This window comes from Jaculus jaculus, chromosome 16 (assembly GCF_020740685.1).
Source record: "Jaculus jaculus isolate mJacJac1 chromosome 16, mJacJac1.mat.Y.cur, whole genome shotgun sequence".
Lineage (NCBI taxonomy): Eukaryota > Metazoa > Chordata > Mammalia > Rodentia > Dipodidae > Jaculus > Jaculus jaculus.
In genome coordinates this window covers 2,374,260-2,392,394 of record NC_059117.1, presented here as the reverse complement: position 1 = coordinate 2,392,394, position 18,135 = coordinate 2,374,260, and the positions used below count along the sequence as shown (strand labels likewise).

Genomic DNA, 18,135 nt, shown 5'->3' with positions numbered 1-18,135 from the left:
GATTAAATACTAAAACATATGTTCTGGCAAACAGCATTCCTGGAATAAAGCACTTTCATAGGTAGAGTGTGGCCTAAAATAATATCCAGCACAGTAGTGTTGGAAGTGATGCTGTTAGATGCAGCAGCAGATACAGAGTGAGTATGCCGGTGCTGGTAGCATTAGAGCTGAGTGGGCTGAGTGGCCGTGATAAGAGGTATAGTACTGAATGTGACTGCACTGGTAGCACTGCTAGCAGCAGTGTTGAGGGCTTCTGTATGTCAGCTGCAATGCCACATATTTTCAATGTGTCAGTATCTCTTTCCCCAGCATCTGCATCTATTTTGTTTCTGTGTTTAAAAATTGTTATTTATTTGTGAGGGGAGAGAGAGAGACAGAATGAATGAACATGTCAGGGCCTCTTGGCACTGCAAATTAACTCCAGATGCACGGCCATTTTGTGCATCTGGCTTTACATGGGTACTGGGGAACCAAACCTGGGCTGGCATCTTTTGCAAGCAAGTGTCTTAAACGACTGAGCAATTTCCCCAGCCCATTTTCTGAGTTTTGGGTAAATGGGCTAAGCAGACCTATCTCAAAAATTTACCTGACTCTCAATAGTTTTGAACTCTCATGCTCCAAAGTCTGTCCTGCTACCAAAACATTACTTCTCATAAAATTTCTATTAGTTAAGTTTCATTGTCTTTTTTATAAGCAATGTAACTGAACTCAATTAAGGAAAGGAAACTTTCCTTTCCAATAAAGCATTTAGAAAATAATACAATTAGATAAAATGATGGTATCTGATGTTTTTCTCAGTAGCTGAAAGAAGATATGGAAAAGCTTCTACATTTAAAACTTTCTTAAGATCCATTGAGAGGGAATAGGAATATTTGGAACATAAATTAAAAAAAAAAATGGGTCTGGAGAGATGGCTTAGTGGTTAAGGTGTTTGCCTGCAAAACCAAAGGATCCCGGTTTGATTCTCTAGGACCCACGTAAGCCAGATGCACAAGGGGGCACATACATCTGGAGTTTGTTTGCAGAGGCTGGAGGCCCTGGAACACCCATTCTCCCTTTCTCTCTCTCTCCCCTTCTTTCTCTCTCTCAAATAAGTACATAAAATATATTTTTAAAATGCCAAACTCTCCATTCTTTGACAATCCTTAATTCTTCAGTCCCACAAAGGATTGAGTCTAGACACACATGCTGACTGGCTTGGCTTTGCCAAAGAGGATTTGCAAGTAATCAAATTCTTCCATAAAGATAAAAATAATAAAGGTAATGAGAGATTTCACAGATAAGCTAGGACTTTTTTTTTGTTTTTGGTTTTCAAGGTAGGGTCTTATTCTAGTCCAGTCTGACTTGGAACTCATTATGTAGTCTCAGGCTGCCCCCAAATTCACAGAACTCACAGTGATACTCCGACCTCTGCCTCCCAAGTGCTGGAATTGAAGGTGTACACTACCACACCTGGCAGGGACATTTTTACTAAAGAAATTATTGTTGTATTGCTAGTAAATAATAAAATTATAGGATTACAGAATGTTAAAACAATAGAACAGGAATCCCTTGTAAACTGACATTTTTCCAGGAATCCTAAAATGCTAAGAATTTTGTTCAAATCTGTTGAAAGCCTTAGAGCTAACTCTAGCCCTATGAGGGCTGTGATGAGCTCTTCCAGAATCTCTGTAGTCTTCCCTGCCAACTGCCCCATGACATCTGCTCTTCCACCTGATTCAGGTCTCTTTGGTAGATATTACCTGTGTTCATCAGTATCTGGTTTGTCTTTTTATGGCCACAAGGAAGACTATGCTTCCCAGCAACTTTTGCAGGTAGATGGGGTCTTGTGACTAGCTTTGGCCAATGAGATGTAAGGGGATATATTTCTTTTCTAGGCTGAGGTGCTGAAAGTTCAGCCTGCCATTTTTTTCTTCCACATTTCTTCCAGAAGGTACAGCTCTGGCTAGCTAGGCAGACATTAGCTTGCGTCCCTGAGCGACTGTAATAGTCCTTCCCCAACTTGTAGGATGAATGACAAATAAGCTTTTGTTGTGCTAAGCCACTGAGATTTTGGGGTTATTTTCTCCTGCATTGTAATATGGCCATGCAGCTGCTCCTGACTGGTACAATCTTTTGCCCTAGATGCCTTTTCTGCCTCTCTGCCTGCTCCCTCTGGATGGTGTCTACCTCTATACGGGCACCATGGCTCCTGAGCTGACCTTGAACACTGTCACCAGGTTTCCTCAAGTCTGTTTTCACATCCAAGGACTGATTGATCTGACTGTCTATTACTACCATGGGTTGTTGGACACTTGAGAAAGTTGGTTTAATTTTCACCAGAAACACTAATGGAATTTTAAAATTTAAATAGCAAAATAATTCAAAAACCTCCTAATGCCTTACACAGGGTTTGAATCACCAGCATAAAGTACCAAATCCAGTGTCATAATATTGTCCATGATTAAAGAACTATAGTGTCTACAATGTACAAATAGTAAGTTGCCCTTTGGCTTTGAAAACTTATCATACGGGATAGGATGGAAACAGTAAAAAGACTGTCATGGGGTCACTTTACAGAATCTCTAGTGGGAAGATTTCAAGGTGGGGGGGAGGAACGTTTGCTTAGATTTTGACACAATACACATTTTACTTTGTAAATATGCATTGTTCCTCTGCAGAGAGATAAGGTGCACTATCACTCTTAGGGTTAGGACTAAAAAGAAAACAAAATTCTAAATATACAGAGCAATTTGAAAGACTGTTTTTTGGGTTGGAGAGATGGCTTAGTGGTTAAGCGCTTGCCTGTGAAGCTGAAGGACCCCGGTTCGAGGCTTGATTCTCTAGGACCCATGTTAACCAGATGCACAAGGGGGCGCACGCGTCTGGAGTTCATTTGCAGTGGTTGGAAGCCCTGGTGTGCCCATTCTCTCTCTCTGTCTCTGTCTCTGTCTCTGTCTCTGTCTCTCCTTCTTTCTCTCTCTGTCACTCTCAAGTAAATAAATAAAAATGAACCAAAAAAAAAAAAGAAAGAAAGACTGTTTTTTGCAAAGTTTGTCTCTAGATGCACTGGAAAATCAGACATGGAAAGGACTATAAATGACCTTTTCTCTAGTTGGGAGCATAGGTAGAGGGGTCAGACTCATGCTTCTGAGAAGACAGTGGGGTATACTTGATTTCAAAGCCAAGCTAGTATTTTGATCATGTATTTTTATGTGAGAACAAGATCAAGCATGATAAAGAAGTGGAGCACAGACAGGAGACCAGGAGGGCCACTAGTGATGAAAGTACACTCTGACCTGGGAAATGTCAACATTTTTCACAATTGTTCAGTTTAGGTTGGATTGAAAGAGTCTGAATTCAGCGTTGCCGCTTTACAGATGGGAAGTCCCGGATTTCGAGAGAGAATGTGTTACACAGCGTCGCACAGTAAGTAAGCAACAGGCTTGGGTGTAATGCCCATGCTCTCTTGCTGAGCCATCCCCACTCCCTCTCTAGGTATGGAAGGTGCTGGTGCTCCATATCATGGTGAGCATAGCCCCAAATGTGGCCATCACTTAGGAAACTCTGGTATCAGTGGAAGAAGCTTCAATTTTGAATTAAAATTTTAAAATCACTAAAACAGAAATGTGATAACTATGATGAAAACAGTTTCCACTTTCACTACTGGGAACCAACCAAATCAAGGCAAAATGACTCCAGGAAGTAGCTTTATGCCCTGAGCATGTGCTGTGTGAAGATAGTAGTATGTACAGATAACCACAGTAGGGGTTCTCTCCTCTAGTGGGGGACATACACCTGAGGACAACTGGCCCCTCTAACCTGACAGGTCAGCCTTGCAGCACAGATCAACTTCAGTCTATGCAACAGAATAGAATAAAAAGTCTGCCATGCAGTGATGGTTGCATGCAGATCTTTACCTTACTGTTTACTAACCTGATGATCTTGAACTACCTATACTTATCTTTCTCTACGTTGGTTTCTTTGTCTGTAAAATATGGGTGAAAACCTCTTCAGTTCATATAGAAGATAACTTATGTAAGCTCTAAGCCCAGTGCCTGGCATATATATCTTATGTTCTTAGAAAATGCCATCAGTGATTATGCCCATCATCAATAATCAAAATTAATTCTCTCTGTAGATGGAGGGACCTGAATTCTTCACTGTGCTTCCATGACCCAAATCACCCACTTTGCCTGGCTGTGTCAGCTGCTCTCCTCATCTCATAATAGGCTTAGTCCTTGGGGAGGGCATCAGCCTGTACTCTTTGCCCTGTCCCTTTGATGTGGAACACTGGCCTAGATTCATTCAAAGAACAGCCTTGATGGGAGCAGGGCATGGGTGAAAAGCCAAGGGAGGCTGGTACTTAGTAGGCAATGACAGCCTGGAAGCCCTGGAAAGGAAATGGGATGGGAGGAGATACAAGGAAATGTGAAATTTTCAAGGTCTTATTTCCTGGCAAACAAGTTGAATACCAAGAGAAATTTAGTTAGGGAGAGACCATAAAGTCTCATTAGAGTCAGTTTCAAGAGGATTCAGTTACATGATTGATTCATCAATATCTCTCTATTCAGTCCCAATTAAATTGAGGGTGAATGACAATGTCCCCTTGGTCTGAGGAGAAGGTAAAAATACAAGGTGAGGTAATGGCTATTACCATCAATAAAGGGAAAATCTAATGTGCTTAGTGGATGATTGTTCTGATTTTTCAGGATCCCTAGAAAATGGCTGCTTTGCTACAGATAGATGCAGAATTGACATGGGATGCATACCAGGCCCATGCTTGAAGTTGCGAACTTAGGTTCCCAGGGCAAGGCCTGCTACAGTATACCACAGCTCATTTATCTTTAGTACATGAATATACTCCCTTCTCCAGCACATACAGACATATTCTCAACAACACACATGCACATACCCTCCACATGCACATACCCTCACAATGATGCATTCTCTGCCTTTCTTGCAATGCGAGTGTGGAACATCTGTTAAGAGTTTTGTATTTCTGGATTTCAAGGGCTGAAAAAGGTGAGGATAGACAAGATCTTTGGTGGCATTTTCAGGAGTAGCCCCTTTCCTGTTCTTGCGGAACAAATGTTGGCTCATTGCTACTATTAAAGCCTGTGTGGAGACTGGAGAGTCACAGCTCTGGCCTTGGTCTTCTGCAACTGTCCAGGCAAGGTGGCTCCCCTGTTACCCATATATCTGGATCTCAGTCAGCTCTGGAGTCCTGGAGGCAAGAGATCTTAGTAGAGTAGGAAGGGGGCATCATGGTGTGGGCAAGTCTAGTAACTGTGTACACAGGGACTTCTAGGAGCAAATCTGTCAATTTACTAAGCAATTGGTTAGAATGAGTGTGCTGCATGTAACATGTGACAAACCTGTAAATCATGTGCCTGTTTTGGGATTGAGAAGTGAGTTCTATTCCTATAGTTATGGGGACAAAGTATACATCCAGTAAGTGGGAAAGCAGATTTATAAGGTCATCTGGGGAGAAATCAAGAGGTGATTGTTTCACTTGGACTACTCTGTCCGTCATTTGGTCAGGTGGAGAAGGGCTGGGGAGATGTCCTACCCAGCTGCTAGTTGATTGGGCACCAGTAACCTTTAAGGCTTTTCATGGAGCCACTGCAGAGCACTGGCTCTAGATGGCCTTGGACACTTTCTAGCTCATGAGAGTTCTTAACAATTATCAACAAGTAGAAGAAAATGAGGACACTGGTGTGTGTTCTCCATAAAGCAAACTTAATTCAGGAGAAAGGCTTGTGCTTTATTCCAAATTCTAAGATTAATCTTTCTTATCTATTTTTTGTGATCTCAGATCCTTTCTTCTATGAAAAAATTGTGATATTAAATTTCAATATTCCTTCTTGCCAAAACTATTACCTTTTTTGAGGTAGGATCTCTCTTATAGCCCAGGCTGACCTAGAATTCACTATGTAGTCTCAGGATGGCCTTCAACTCATGGTGATCCTTCTACCTCTGCCTCCTGAATGCTGGGATTAAAGGCATGCACCACCACGCCCAGCCCTTCTTGCTAAAATTAAAAGTTGACAACATACTCTCAATTTACTTTTAAAAAGTGGACTTTTTGGTGAAAGCTGCTTTTAGCGACTCATGATGGTGAATCAAACAACATCTAGATGAGCAGTTCTGAGAGGGCATAAGTGTCACTTGGGAGGGTCTGTTGAAAGCCAGGTCCAAGTTTCTGATTCTTGAGGTTTGAGGGTAGCCAATTTAGTTCAAATTTCTAAGGTGTCAGGTGACAAAACTTCTGATAGCCTGGCAGAAGCTCAAGGGCCTCATGGCAGGAAGGCCCAGGCATAGCCTGCAGGAGTAGGTTTCAGGTTTCTTCTTCCTGCTATGGAGTGCCAACAACTTGAGCTGAGGAATCACTTCTCCTGTGGAAGCAAATGACACTACACAGACCAGATTGTCCCATTTTTAAGGCTGAGGAAAAGAGAATGTTCTAGGTTCTCTTCCTAAGATGTCAGCATGGAGTCTGACAGTGTCAGAAACTTTCCCTCTTATGGTTTAGTTTTGCTCCCTGTGGTCCTGGGCTGAGAGTCAGGCAGCCCAGATTTGACTTGCATAGGCCTAGGGGCGACAGGGGAACAGGTGAGATGGCAGAGCAGACACTCTACCTGGGATGTGCTTACTTAAACACTGTAAGGACAATGTGACTTTTTAATTTTATTATTATTGTTTTTTTTTTTGTGTGTGTGTGTATGACAGAGAGAGAGAGAGAGAGAGAGAGAGAGAGAGAGAGAGAGAGAGAGAGAGAGAGAGGTGTAATGTGGTGTATGTGTGTGTCTGGTGTGGTGTAGTGGTCCATACATTCCTGGGCTGGGGGAAACTAGCCTAAAGTAGCCATTGTGTCCTGCTCCATGGTCTTGTTTTGAGCAGGACTCTCTTTACTGATTCCATAGCTTGTGATGTTCTAACGATTTTCAATTCTTAGGTCTCTATTTCTGGGACTGGAGTTACAGGCGTGCCATGTGTGACCATGCCGAGCTGTATACACAGGACCTATGCATTGGAACTCTGGAAGTCTCAAGCCCTCATTCTTGTGCAGGAAGTACACTTAACCACTGAGCCATCTCTCCATTCTCAGGTGTGACTTTTAAAGGCTAATGTCCTGACATTTGCCCTCTTATTGATTTTCTGTCTGGAGGTATCCTCCAAGAATGCATTCCTTGGATCTAATTTCTCTTCCAAATTAATTCATCATCCTGACATACTTTAGTGCTTTGATTTATCTGTACACTTAGCACTAAACCTTCACACTTGATATCTGGTTTGGTGTTAGTGTAAGAAAATCCCAAACATCCTCTTCAAAAGCATGTATCAGAAGACAGGCAGAACATTTATAAAGGGGGACTGGAGAGAAAGCCTAGTGGTTAAGGCACTCGCTAGCAAAGCCAAAGGACCCAGGTTTGATTCCCCAGTACCTACAAATAGCCAGATACACAAGGTGGTACATGTGTCTGGAGTTTGTTTGCGATGGCTAGAGGCCCTGGTGTGCCCAGTGTCTCTATCTTCCTATTTCTCTCTCCCAAATAAATAAATAAAATATTTTTTTAAAAAAGAAGGGCTGGGGGCGTGGATAAAGGCATGCCTTTAATCCCAGCACTAGGGAGGCAGAGGGAGGAGGATCACCATGAGTTCAAGGCCGTCCTGAGACTACATAGTGAATTCCAGGTCAGCTTGGGCTCGAATGAAACCCTAACTCAAAAAAACAAAAAACAAATAAACAACAACAACAACAAAAAAGAAGGGCTGGAATATGGCTCATCAAAGAAAGATAACTTCATTGCAAAGCCTGTCAGCCCAAGTTCAATTCCCTATTACCCATGAAAAGCCAAATGCACAAAGTGATGCTGTTTCTGGAGTTTGCAGTAGCATGAGGCCCTGGTGTGCTCCCTCTCTCTCTCTCTCTCTCTCTCTCTCTCTCTCTCTCTCTCTCTTTGCTTGTATTTCTCTCAATATTAAATAAAAAATAAAATTGAAAAAATTAGGTTTTTATTATTTATAGTTCTGGATAAACACTGTCCAAGATAGGCCCTAAAACCCCTACTTACATCTCTAAGGAATTTTATCTGAGCATTGCTTTGACAATCTCCCTGTTCAGTCCCAAACCTCAAATCCTTCAAAGCCTTACACTTCATGAGAATGACCAGCCTGAGAATTACGAGTTGGGCCAAGTTCTGAGTGTTCATTCAGGAAACAGTTTTTGCTATGTAATGTATTGTGATTAGAAAACAACCAAAACGCTGGTGCCATACATAAGATTGGGAGTTACTTACGTTTGTCCTGCAAAGAATCATGGGGTACTTCTCCTTGAGGGCTTTCCTCCAAGTCTCCATAATGTAGGACTTTGTGATTTGGGGAAAGCCGACAATACCAAAACTTGTCTGAGGAGAAAAACAAGTTTATAAGATTAGTGATTCTGTTTGTAAAAAATATTGGCATGCTTGTTTTCTGATAACTCTGCCTGGAAGGGCAAATCATTCACTGGATTTTAGGTCTTGAGAAAGAATGAATACTGGTGTTCTAGGAGGTGAGCCCCCTTCTGATTTTGACACTTAGGTATCACCTGTCCTGCTTGGTAACCACTTGAGAAGTCTCTAAATATTTTGTGGTCAATGGCAAAATGTTTTTCAAGGTGTTGGCTTCCAGAAAGTATCTTACCAGTGTCTGTAACCACCAAGTGGACTGTTCTTTATGTAAGCCTGGCAAAGTGGGTAGAGAGAGATGGAATCCTTCCTGGACCTTAATCTGCTTCAACTTTCCTCTCTGGGATTTTCAGACTCTTAGGACGGCCATGCACAAGGCCACACTTTAGCTGATATGCACATGCAGCCTTGAAGTCAACATGTGCACGATCAATGAGGGAATTCTCAGGCTGCTAGGGACACTCGCAGAGTGGGATTCATGAGTAATTTAAGAATTCAGGGAAAGAATGAAGACATTTCACAACTTCCTTCTAATTCCTTATTTACTTCTCTGGATCGGAAAGCTAGTGCCTTAAAATGATTCTTATACTTAATTCCCTCAATTTTACCCTTCAGGCCCCAAATGTGGTTGAAAAAAAAAGTGAGTAAGACTGAAGCAGGAGAGGCAAGCCAAAGATACTTTCACAGGTCTGTGGATTTGTAGATGGCCCAGAGCTGTGGTGGAAACTCTCCTGTGGGTGTACAGATGCTGCCTCCCCCAGGAAGCCTTCTATCACGGTGATGGAGAGCCTCTCTCATGCTCTGAGTGGCAGCACTAACAATGTGGACTGGCTCTACTGGCACCTATGTCTTACCCACCTTGATACTCCCCTGTATTTGCCACAATTGTTAGTACATTAGTTACTACCTCATTGGTATGAACACACACTTAAGAAGCAATTTAAGGAAGAAATGGGTTTGTTTTGGTTTAGGCTTTGAGGAGTAATAGTCCATTATGGTGGGGAAGGCGTAGCAGGCTGGCTCATCACATTGTGTCCAGAGTCAGGAAACGGAGAATAAAGAGGAAGTGGATTTGGGCTGTTAAACCTCAAGACCTACCCACAGTGACCCATTTCCTCCAGCAAGGCTGTGCCGCCTAGAGATTCCGCAACCTTGCCAAACAGCGCCACCTGCTGGGAACCCACATGTTCAAACATGAGCAGATGGGGCACATTTTTCATTTGGACATCACCACCTAGGTAAGCAACTTGTCCTAGTGGGAGTACCATGCACAAGTACTGTTGGGAGACAGGACTGATGGTGTGTGCAAATCAGGGCCTTTTGGATGTCAGCCACTGTTTCTATCATGGTGATGTTCCCATTCCCTTGTGCAGCTCTGGGAGCTGACAAGATGTATGTTTTATATTGGCTAAATTGATAAATGAAGACCCAAGAGGATTCGGTTCAAATATGTCAGATGCATGGCATTCAGGACCTACCAGTTTCTTTGCAGCCTTATGCAGCGAGCTCACCCTGCCTATGGTTTTGGCCAACCCACCTCATTACTGCGACTGCAGTCTCAAATTGGTTTAAAACTACTCTAAAATGCTTTCCTTTACATTTTAAGGGAAGGGTTTTTCTAAAATTGCTTCTACTAAAAAATCATGTTTTGTCGGGCATGGTGGTGCATGCCTTTAATCCCAGCACTTGGGAGGCAGAGGTAGGAGAATCGCCATGAGTTCAAGGCCACCCTGAGACTACAGAGTGAATTCTAGGTCAGCCTGGACTAGAGTGAGACCCTTCCTCGAAAAACCAAAAAAAAAAAATAAAATAAATAAATAAATAAAAAAAATGAAAAAAATCATGTTCTAACTGCAATTCTGCTAACAGACAAAAGGCTTTAAAAATACAGTAAAAGCCACACAATGAGCAAATAAAATGCCCAAAGTTGACCTGTAAAAGGAAAGTGCCCCACTGATTCTTGTTTTCCTAGTTTAAACAAGAATTTCTGAATTGTTTGAGAATTTCCAAGTATAGTAAGAATATGGCAAGTCTTGTATCTAAAGGAATCTGAACTCTAGAGAAAAAAATGCAAGGGTGGAAAAATGTTTAGAAATATATCTAGAAATGATAATTTTTTCTTTTCTTTCATTAAGATATTTTCATTTATTTGCAAAGAGAGAGAGAAAAAAAAGTAGAGAGAATATGCGAATATGAGTGCTATTCTTCTATTCAATAAGGTCCCTTATTCTTAAGCTGGGGCTGGCTCCAGGAGCTAGTGGTATTACTTGAAGCCAAGAAGTCCACATGGTACAAAGGCTATTCATATTCAATATAGTTTGAGGGGTTGAATTAAGAAACTGAACAGGTACATAGTTTTATACAAGTATAGAATATCTGTGCAATTTATATTCATCTGTAAAATGAATTCATTTCTGAGACTTCAAAATATTTTGCTACTTACACTTTCAGGATAAATTTATTTAACCACAAATATTTGCTGTAAGTCTGCAGTGTGCCCAGCACTCCACTGAGAGTAGCAAGAAATCATTAACAAGACTGGCAGACATGAGAAACTAAACTCAGAATCAAAGAAAAGGTGCTCCTGCTGGATGTGGTGGCTCATGCCTATGATCCCAACACTTGGGAGGTTGAAGTAGTGAGAGGATCAAAGTTGCTCCAGTTTACAGGTAGGCCTAAGCTTCCGTTTCCTGGAGAGGCAGCAAGACTTCTGGGAAAAACCATGAACAAAGGGCTATTAATCAACAGCGACCCTGACATGTGGCTGGGGAAGACAGCATGCTCAGGCACCTGAGTCAATTCCTGCAATACCTCTGGACTATGACCAAAAAATGGACTTGCCTGAGATAGCAGGCTCCAGGGCTCAGTCAGTTCCTGTAAAGTCTCTAAAACATGTCTAAACATGTCCAAGGATAGTAAAATCTAGGCCATAGCCAATCAAAGGTGTACAAATATAACTTCTGCTTATTAGAAGATGACTTTACCCTCCTAAAATTCCCCTAGTTGTGCTTAAAAGGGGCCTGAGTGCTTCTCTCAGGGTTGCCATTTTGTATGAACAGTTGACCCTGCATTCTGGCTGATTCTTTCTCTTTGTTTTTACATAGTATTTGAGTCTGGGGTCTTTCTTCTTCAGCGTTTCCTAGACCTTTATAGTAGGAGGACTGCTGTGAGTTTGAGGCAAGCCTGTGCTACAGTGAGACTCTGCTTCCAAAAAACAAAAAGAGGCAAGAAAGAAAGGAAAGGAACCTCCTCAGTTCTTAGTGGCAGTGGAAAGAAAGATGGCAGAAGTACTTGTCTCCCAGGTTGGGAGTACAGGGCAAAGACAGCCCATGCACTCTGGCTACAATACAGGAAATATACAAATAGGAAGATCTCTTCCACTCCATCTTACCTCATAAGCTGTAAGCCAGTGGCTTACTTGTCACAATCATGAGAGACACAATAATTACCTAGCTGATGGAACATTTTCCCTCTAGAAGCTTAAATTCCCTTGATTTATGTGATACCCTCTTTCTACCTCTAGCTAAGTCTTCTCTTATCCTATACAAACTCCCTTTACCCTGTCCACCATTACAATGGTCAACAGCAAAACAGTGGCCCATGAATCCCTAATATACACGATATTTGCCTCTTCTCAGTTAACAGAATGTCTTTGACAGAAGAGGGCACATAAAAGACTAAGCATCTTGTCTAGAGCTAATCAAGAACATGCTCAAATAGCATCTTCTTTGGTGTAGAAGCTGGAGCTCTTGGGTTTGGGAGGTTGAGAGGCATCCTAAATTTGTATATTTCTATATAGAAGGTAGGGGTGCTATGAAGGAGAGTGGAGCTGCAAGCTCTCACCAGCATAGCATGTTAATGTGGTGGCAGAGACGTAGGCAGCATTGCTATCAGCAGAAGCTTGATTTGTAGTTTCTTTTATGGTGAGAAAAATGTGCTTTTCCCTTAAAAACCCAGCATGATGTCACTAATTCCTCAATCCCTTTGGGCAATAGAAGAGTGGATTTCATCACTAAAAGCAATTAGCAGCAAACAGTGAGAACATTATCCAAGATTGTTGACTAGCATCTAAAGAGGGAGTAAGAGTTAATATGGAGGTCTTCTAGTCAATTACAAATGAGAGTATGTTAACAGTTGTCTCTTTATCCCCAGCCAAAAAATTATGGAGACAATTTTGCACTTTAATGTTTTCTTTTGTTCTTATCCTTCCTCCTTCCCTCCTTTCCTCTATCTCCTCCCACCATCCTATAAAGAAGCAAACAGAAAATTTGTCTTCAAAGTCCATAAGCTTGTTTAAAGCTATTCTCACTGTCACAAGGATTATTACAGCTAATCATCACTGATAAGTAGAATTCTTTTTTAAAATTTTTTTGTTTACTTTTATTTATTTATTTGAGAGTGACAGAGAGAGAGAGAGAGAGAGAGAGAGAGAGAGAGAGAGAAAGAGGGAAAGGGGGGGAGAGAAAGAGAGAGAATGGCAGCGCCAGGGCTTCCAGCCACTGCAAATGAACTCCAGACACATGCGCCCCCTTGTGCATCTGGCTAACGTGGGTCCTGGGGAATCGAACCTCGAATCGGGGTCCTTAGGCTTTACAGGCAAGCGCTTAATCGCTTAATCGCTACGCCATCTCTCCAGCCCTGATAAGTAGAATTCTTGCAGGACTGTCTAATGGAACTTTCTGCAATGATGGAAATACTCTGTATCTGCTTTTTCTAGCAATAAGAAAACAATTTTTTAAGAAAACAAGATTTTTATTTCTTTATTTATTTAGAGAGAGAGTGAGAGAGAGGGAGAGAAAGAGAGAATGAGTATGCCAAGGCCTCTAGCTGTTGCAAACAAACTCCAGATACATTTGCAACTTTGTGCATCTGGCTTTATGTGGGTACTGGGAAATCAAACCTTGTTTTGCAGGTGAGCACATTAACTGCTGAGCAATGTCTTTAGCCCCAAGAAAACAAATTTTAAATGTTTTTATTTTTATTTTATTTAATCAACTTAGCTAGAGGTAGCACGCCTTTAGGTTTTTAGGGGAGACCAGCACATTGAGTGACATCTACCACTGGCATGACATTCTGGTTGTTTCGTGAGGCATGGGGAATTGTGTTCTGATCCACACTGCTCTAGAAGCAGGTGACATCTTTGTCTTGAGTACAGAGTTTACAATTGACAGCTGCCACAGAATCCTGGGATCTTTCTTCAGGGGAGGGGAGGCCTTTCTTAAACTACCTTCTTATAGTACTTCCATTAGGTTGCCCTAAACTGCGTAGGATCCTTAGTGAGTAAAGAAGGGCCACCCCGTGCCTAAGGTTCAACATTTCCAAGTGTCAGGAGGCCCCAGCACTATCTTTAAAGGGAAATTCCATCTTCCCAATGACAAGATTCACAGTTTCTTTATTGGTCCAGGGAAGGGAAGTAATAGCTCTAGATAACAGGACATCATTCTGCCTTTCCAAGCCCTCTCACTCCACTAACGCTCGTCACTATCCGACACTTGTGTTTTGATTCAGAATTCTGCTCCCTGGAGGCAATGTTTCCTTACCTAGCACATGGTCCCAGGGTTTTCAGACACCTCCAATGTCCACATGGATGCTCACTCACATATATATGCACACACGCACACACACACACGCACATACATACCCTCACACACAGACACACATATACACATGAACATATACCACACACATGCAAAAGAAATGATTTTCTGAGGAACTACAAGCTAAAATGAGTTATAAACATCATTGTGAATGCATGATAGTATACCAAATACAATACTAAGTGCTAAATATATACAATGTTACTTAACTCTTCAACTAACTGATGTAGGAAGTAGCATCATTCTTGTGTGACAGAAGAGGCATAAAGCCCATATTGACAGTAGATTGCCCAAGTCTACCAAAATTTGGAGTGAGGAGGCAGGAACTTAAACCTAGATTAGTATACTTGGCAAGATTTCCCAGTTCTAATGTGGCCAGAATTTCCAGAAGCCCAGATTTGTTCTGTTTACATTAGATGTTCAAGAAGCAAAGTTTGGATAAAACCAGTAGAGTGAGTGGCGGACAAGTACTGATGAGGAAACAGGACTCTGCTTTCTCTTCCTCTTCCCAGTTCTATGGGACTAGAAGTGTTCATATTCCCCCCTGCCATAAACTTAATTACTCAATCCATTCACTGATGTCCTCTTTCCACTGGGTAACTTTGGCGGGAGTGTGGCTGTGGACTGCGTGGGAGGACCCACTCTACCTGCTAGCCTCTGACAGGCAGGCGTTCACACCAGCCAAGGAATTCCCTCGAAAGTGCAATTTCTTGAAGGATGGAAATCAACTGCCAGTCCTGTCCTCATGACCTTTGCAAATGTAAAATGCAAAGTCTGGATGGAGTGATGCGAAGGTTTTCTTTTCTCCTTTTTTTTTTTTTTTTTGAGGTAAGGTCTCACTCTAGCCCAGGCTGACCTGGAATTCACTCTATAGTCTCAAGGTTGCCTAGAACTCTTGGCAATCCTCCTACCTCTGCCTCCTGATTAAAGGCATGTACTACTTTCACAGCTTACTTTGGATTCCCTGTGTCAAAGCTGAGCATGGGGCACCAGTTCTGTGTCTAAGCCAAGTACCAGGCACCAGCTCTGTTTCTTAGCTGAGCACCAAGCACCAATGTGAAATCTTCCTCCCAAGCACCAAAAGGCATTCCTGTGCATACTGGAGGATCATGTGTTAAACACAGAAGGTCATGATGGCTTAAAAGCTCAGCTCACTCCTCATCTAAATGCTAGTGCGTTTTTTGATCATGGGATAGTCAGCTCATCTACAGGAAAGGGCAAACACTAAACATTGTTGTGTCTCAGAACAGGATTATTCTGGTAGAATCTACACATTTTAGCCTAGCAAGGGAAGTCTAACATCTTGGTATGTTAAATATCATTGTTAAGTATTTGAATTTTAGTCGGGCATCAGCAAAAGCATGTGGAGGTACTCAGTTGCCATGCATCTTGACTGGGCATTCTGTCTTGGATGGTGATCATAAGGAGACAGAACATGTAGCTGACTACATATTAGCTGAGCATGCATATACCGTAGTACTAGCCCCTTCCTCAATTTATAGGTGGGGACTTATGGCTTCAGAAGTCACATATCTTGCCTTAAGATACTTGTATAGATACTTACAGAGCTGAGAGGGCTGGAGTCAAGTTTCCTCACTCTCAGCTCAGTGGTTTCTCCATACATAAGCTTTTGGAATAACCATAGCTACTTTTTGTGTAGATTTATAAGAGCCACATTCATGATGATCCTTCTTCCTTGCAATAACCCACGGAGACAGGGATTGTAACCTGATTGAAAACTGCTCATGTTCACAGAGCTGGACTAGAGTAAGCCAACACCGTTTGATTCAGGGCTCTTACCACTATGGCATAACAACTTCTTGGACCATCATCACTTGAACATGATGCCTACAGAAAAAGGTGGGTGTGAACTCATCTTTCAGGAGTGAATGAAGGAGAAGAGTTCCTTTTTCCACTGCTTGTCTTAATGTGAGCCTTTCTTAGTCCAGGGTGGAACTCAGCCTTATATAATTCTGCCTCAATACTTTCTCAAGGCACAGCATTACAATTCACTGTCAGGGATCCTCCCATCCTCTCTGAATATGCCATACTTTCATTCTCTAGGAAGTTCTGCTTTTGAAAGTACCTCAGTGTAATTTTAATAGTAATTTTGACATATTTAAATTACTGAACACTCAACAGACAGTAGTTAAGGTAAGTGGTCAGGGAAATGGGCACATACACAACATGATCATTGCCACCTTTGTATCTCAGCAGCACATCCACTGGGTCTTAATCCTACCTGCCAGTCTTTCCTAGGTCATAACTAATATCTGTTCTTACACAGTTGCTAATGTCCACACTTATTCCTGGCTCTTCCTCAACTTCTTCACCTCTTCCCAAATATTATTTTTCAGTTTTGTTTTCCAGCTGTTTCAAGAATAATAATAGTATGATATAAACACTTGTGCAATCAGCAACATGTCAAGAGAGCAAGAGAACAAAGAAATAGCTGGGAATGCCTCTTACCTAGTAGGTCTAGTTTACATCAGCACCATTTTGCTTTGACTTTTTGAAGTTAGAAATTATGCCCACAATTCAGAAATTTGTCTTGAAAATTATGAAAATTTGTTCTACTTCACCCTAACCCCACTATTAGTTATATCTCCAAATAAAATAATTCTGACATAGAATAGATTTAATATGGGGGATTTAAGAACAGGGACCATCCTTGCTAAAAGCACCAAGATCCAACCAAACAGTGGTGCCAGGTCACCTAATAGCACAGGGAGTCATTCAAAGGAACAGTGTGGGACTATGGAGAACAAGTCCTTGATCGCCTATAACCGTGCAGGTTACTCGAACTTTACTACCCCTGTTACATACCCCTGTTATAGTTATAGTAGCTACTCCATATGGTTATTATTAGAATGAAAGACATTATTACAGCCATACATAATTCAAGAGTAGGTTATGTTCTGAGAAATTTGTCCTTAGAAGATTTCATCATGTGAATATCATAAAATATTCTTTTTTTTTGTTTTTGTTTTTTGAGGTAGGGTCTCACTCTAGCCCAGCCTGACCTGGAATTCACTCTGTAGTCTCAGGGTGGCCTCAAACTCACAGTGATCCTCCTGCCTCTGCCTCCCGAGTGCTGGGATTAAAGGGGTACGCCACCACACTCGGCTCATAAAATATTCTTAAGCCATAAACTAAGATGACTACAATGCCATTAGTGTCCACTACCGTTGACTGAAATGACATTAAACATGACTGTATATAGGTAATACATTAGAAGAAGAGCCTGGCGCATTGGTAGTAACTGTTATCAACATTACCACTAGTGATCTTCTATTACCAAATGATGAAGAATATTTCTTCAGCTCTATGGATCTGGACTGAAGATCAGTGATTCTGGACTTTGCTTCTCCACAGTTATGCTGGGAACAAGGACTTACCTAGATTGGTATTCTTTACTCTAGTACTTCATTTTTTTTACATTTTAAACTTTTATTTATTTGAGAGAAGGAGAGAGAAAGAGGCAGTGAGAGAGAGAATGGGTACATCAGGGCCTCAAGCTGCTGCAAATGAACACCAGACAGATGCACTTCCTTATGCATCTGGCTTATGTGGGTTCTGGGGAGTTGAACTGGCTCTGTTGCCTTTGTAGGCAAGTGTACTAACTGCTAAGCTCTCAATTGCTATGCCATTTCTCCAGCCCCAGCACTTCATTTTTATTTTATTTGAAAGAAAGAGAAAATGGGACTCTAGCCACTGCATACGAACTCCAGACACATGTGCCCCCTTGTGCATCTGGCTTATGTGGGTCCTGGGGAATTGAATCCAGATCCTTAGGCTTCGCAGGTAAATGCCATAACTGCTAAGCCATTTCCCCAGTTCCCCAGCACTTTATTTTTAAATATTTAAAAGAAATTCAAAGTGCTGTCCTTAGGTCAACTCCACGTCTTTGTGATTACCAGTATGCATAGTGGCCTGGCCTGAGAGTTGAATATACCCAAACAATACCTTGTCTCCTCCGGGCATTGAGTTTCCTAAAGCAGGTCCCTTCCACGAGGCGGTTCAGACGCTGCTGTTTGATCAGCTCTAAGATTTCTGGCTGGATTTTCTCCTTTAGTTCTCTGTTGGAAGACAAACACATATTCTAC

The 18,135-nt window shown here is 41.8% G+C and overlaps 1 protein-coding gene across 3 annotated transcripts in view; it reads right to left on the bottom strand.

Moving 5' to 3' along the window:
* Elmo1 (engulfment and cell motility 1) overlaps positions 1-18,135 on the bottom strand; it is a 606,684-nt gene that overhangs the window by 24,332 nt on the left and 564,217 nt on the right. For all 3 annotated transcript variants that reach the window (XM_045135705.1, XM_004668852.2, XM_045135706.1), the window contains 2 exons: positions 17,996-18,108; positions 8,283-8,390 (listed from right to left, as the gene is read on the bottom strand). In XM_045135705.1, the coding sequence (XP_044991640.1) occupies positions 8,283-8,390; positions 17,996-18,108 (221 nt within the window). The remainder of the gene's footprint in view (positions 1-8,282; positions 8,391-17,995; positions 18,109-18,135) is intronic.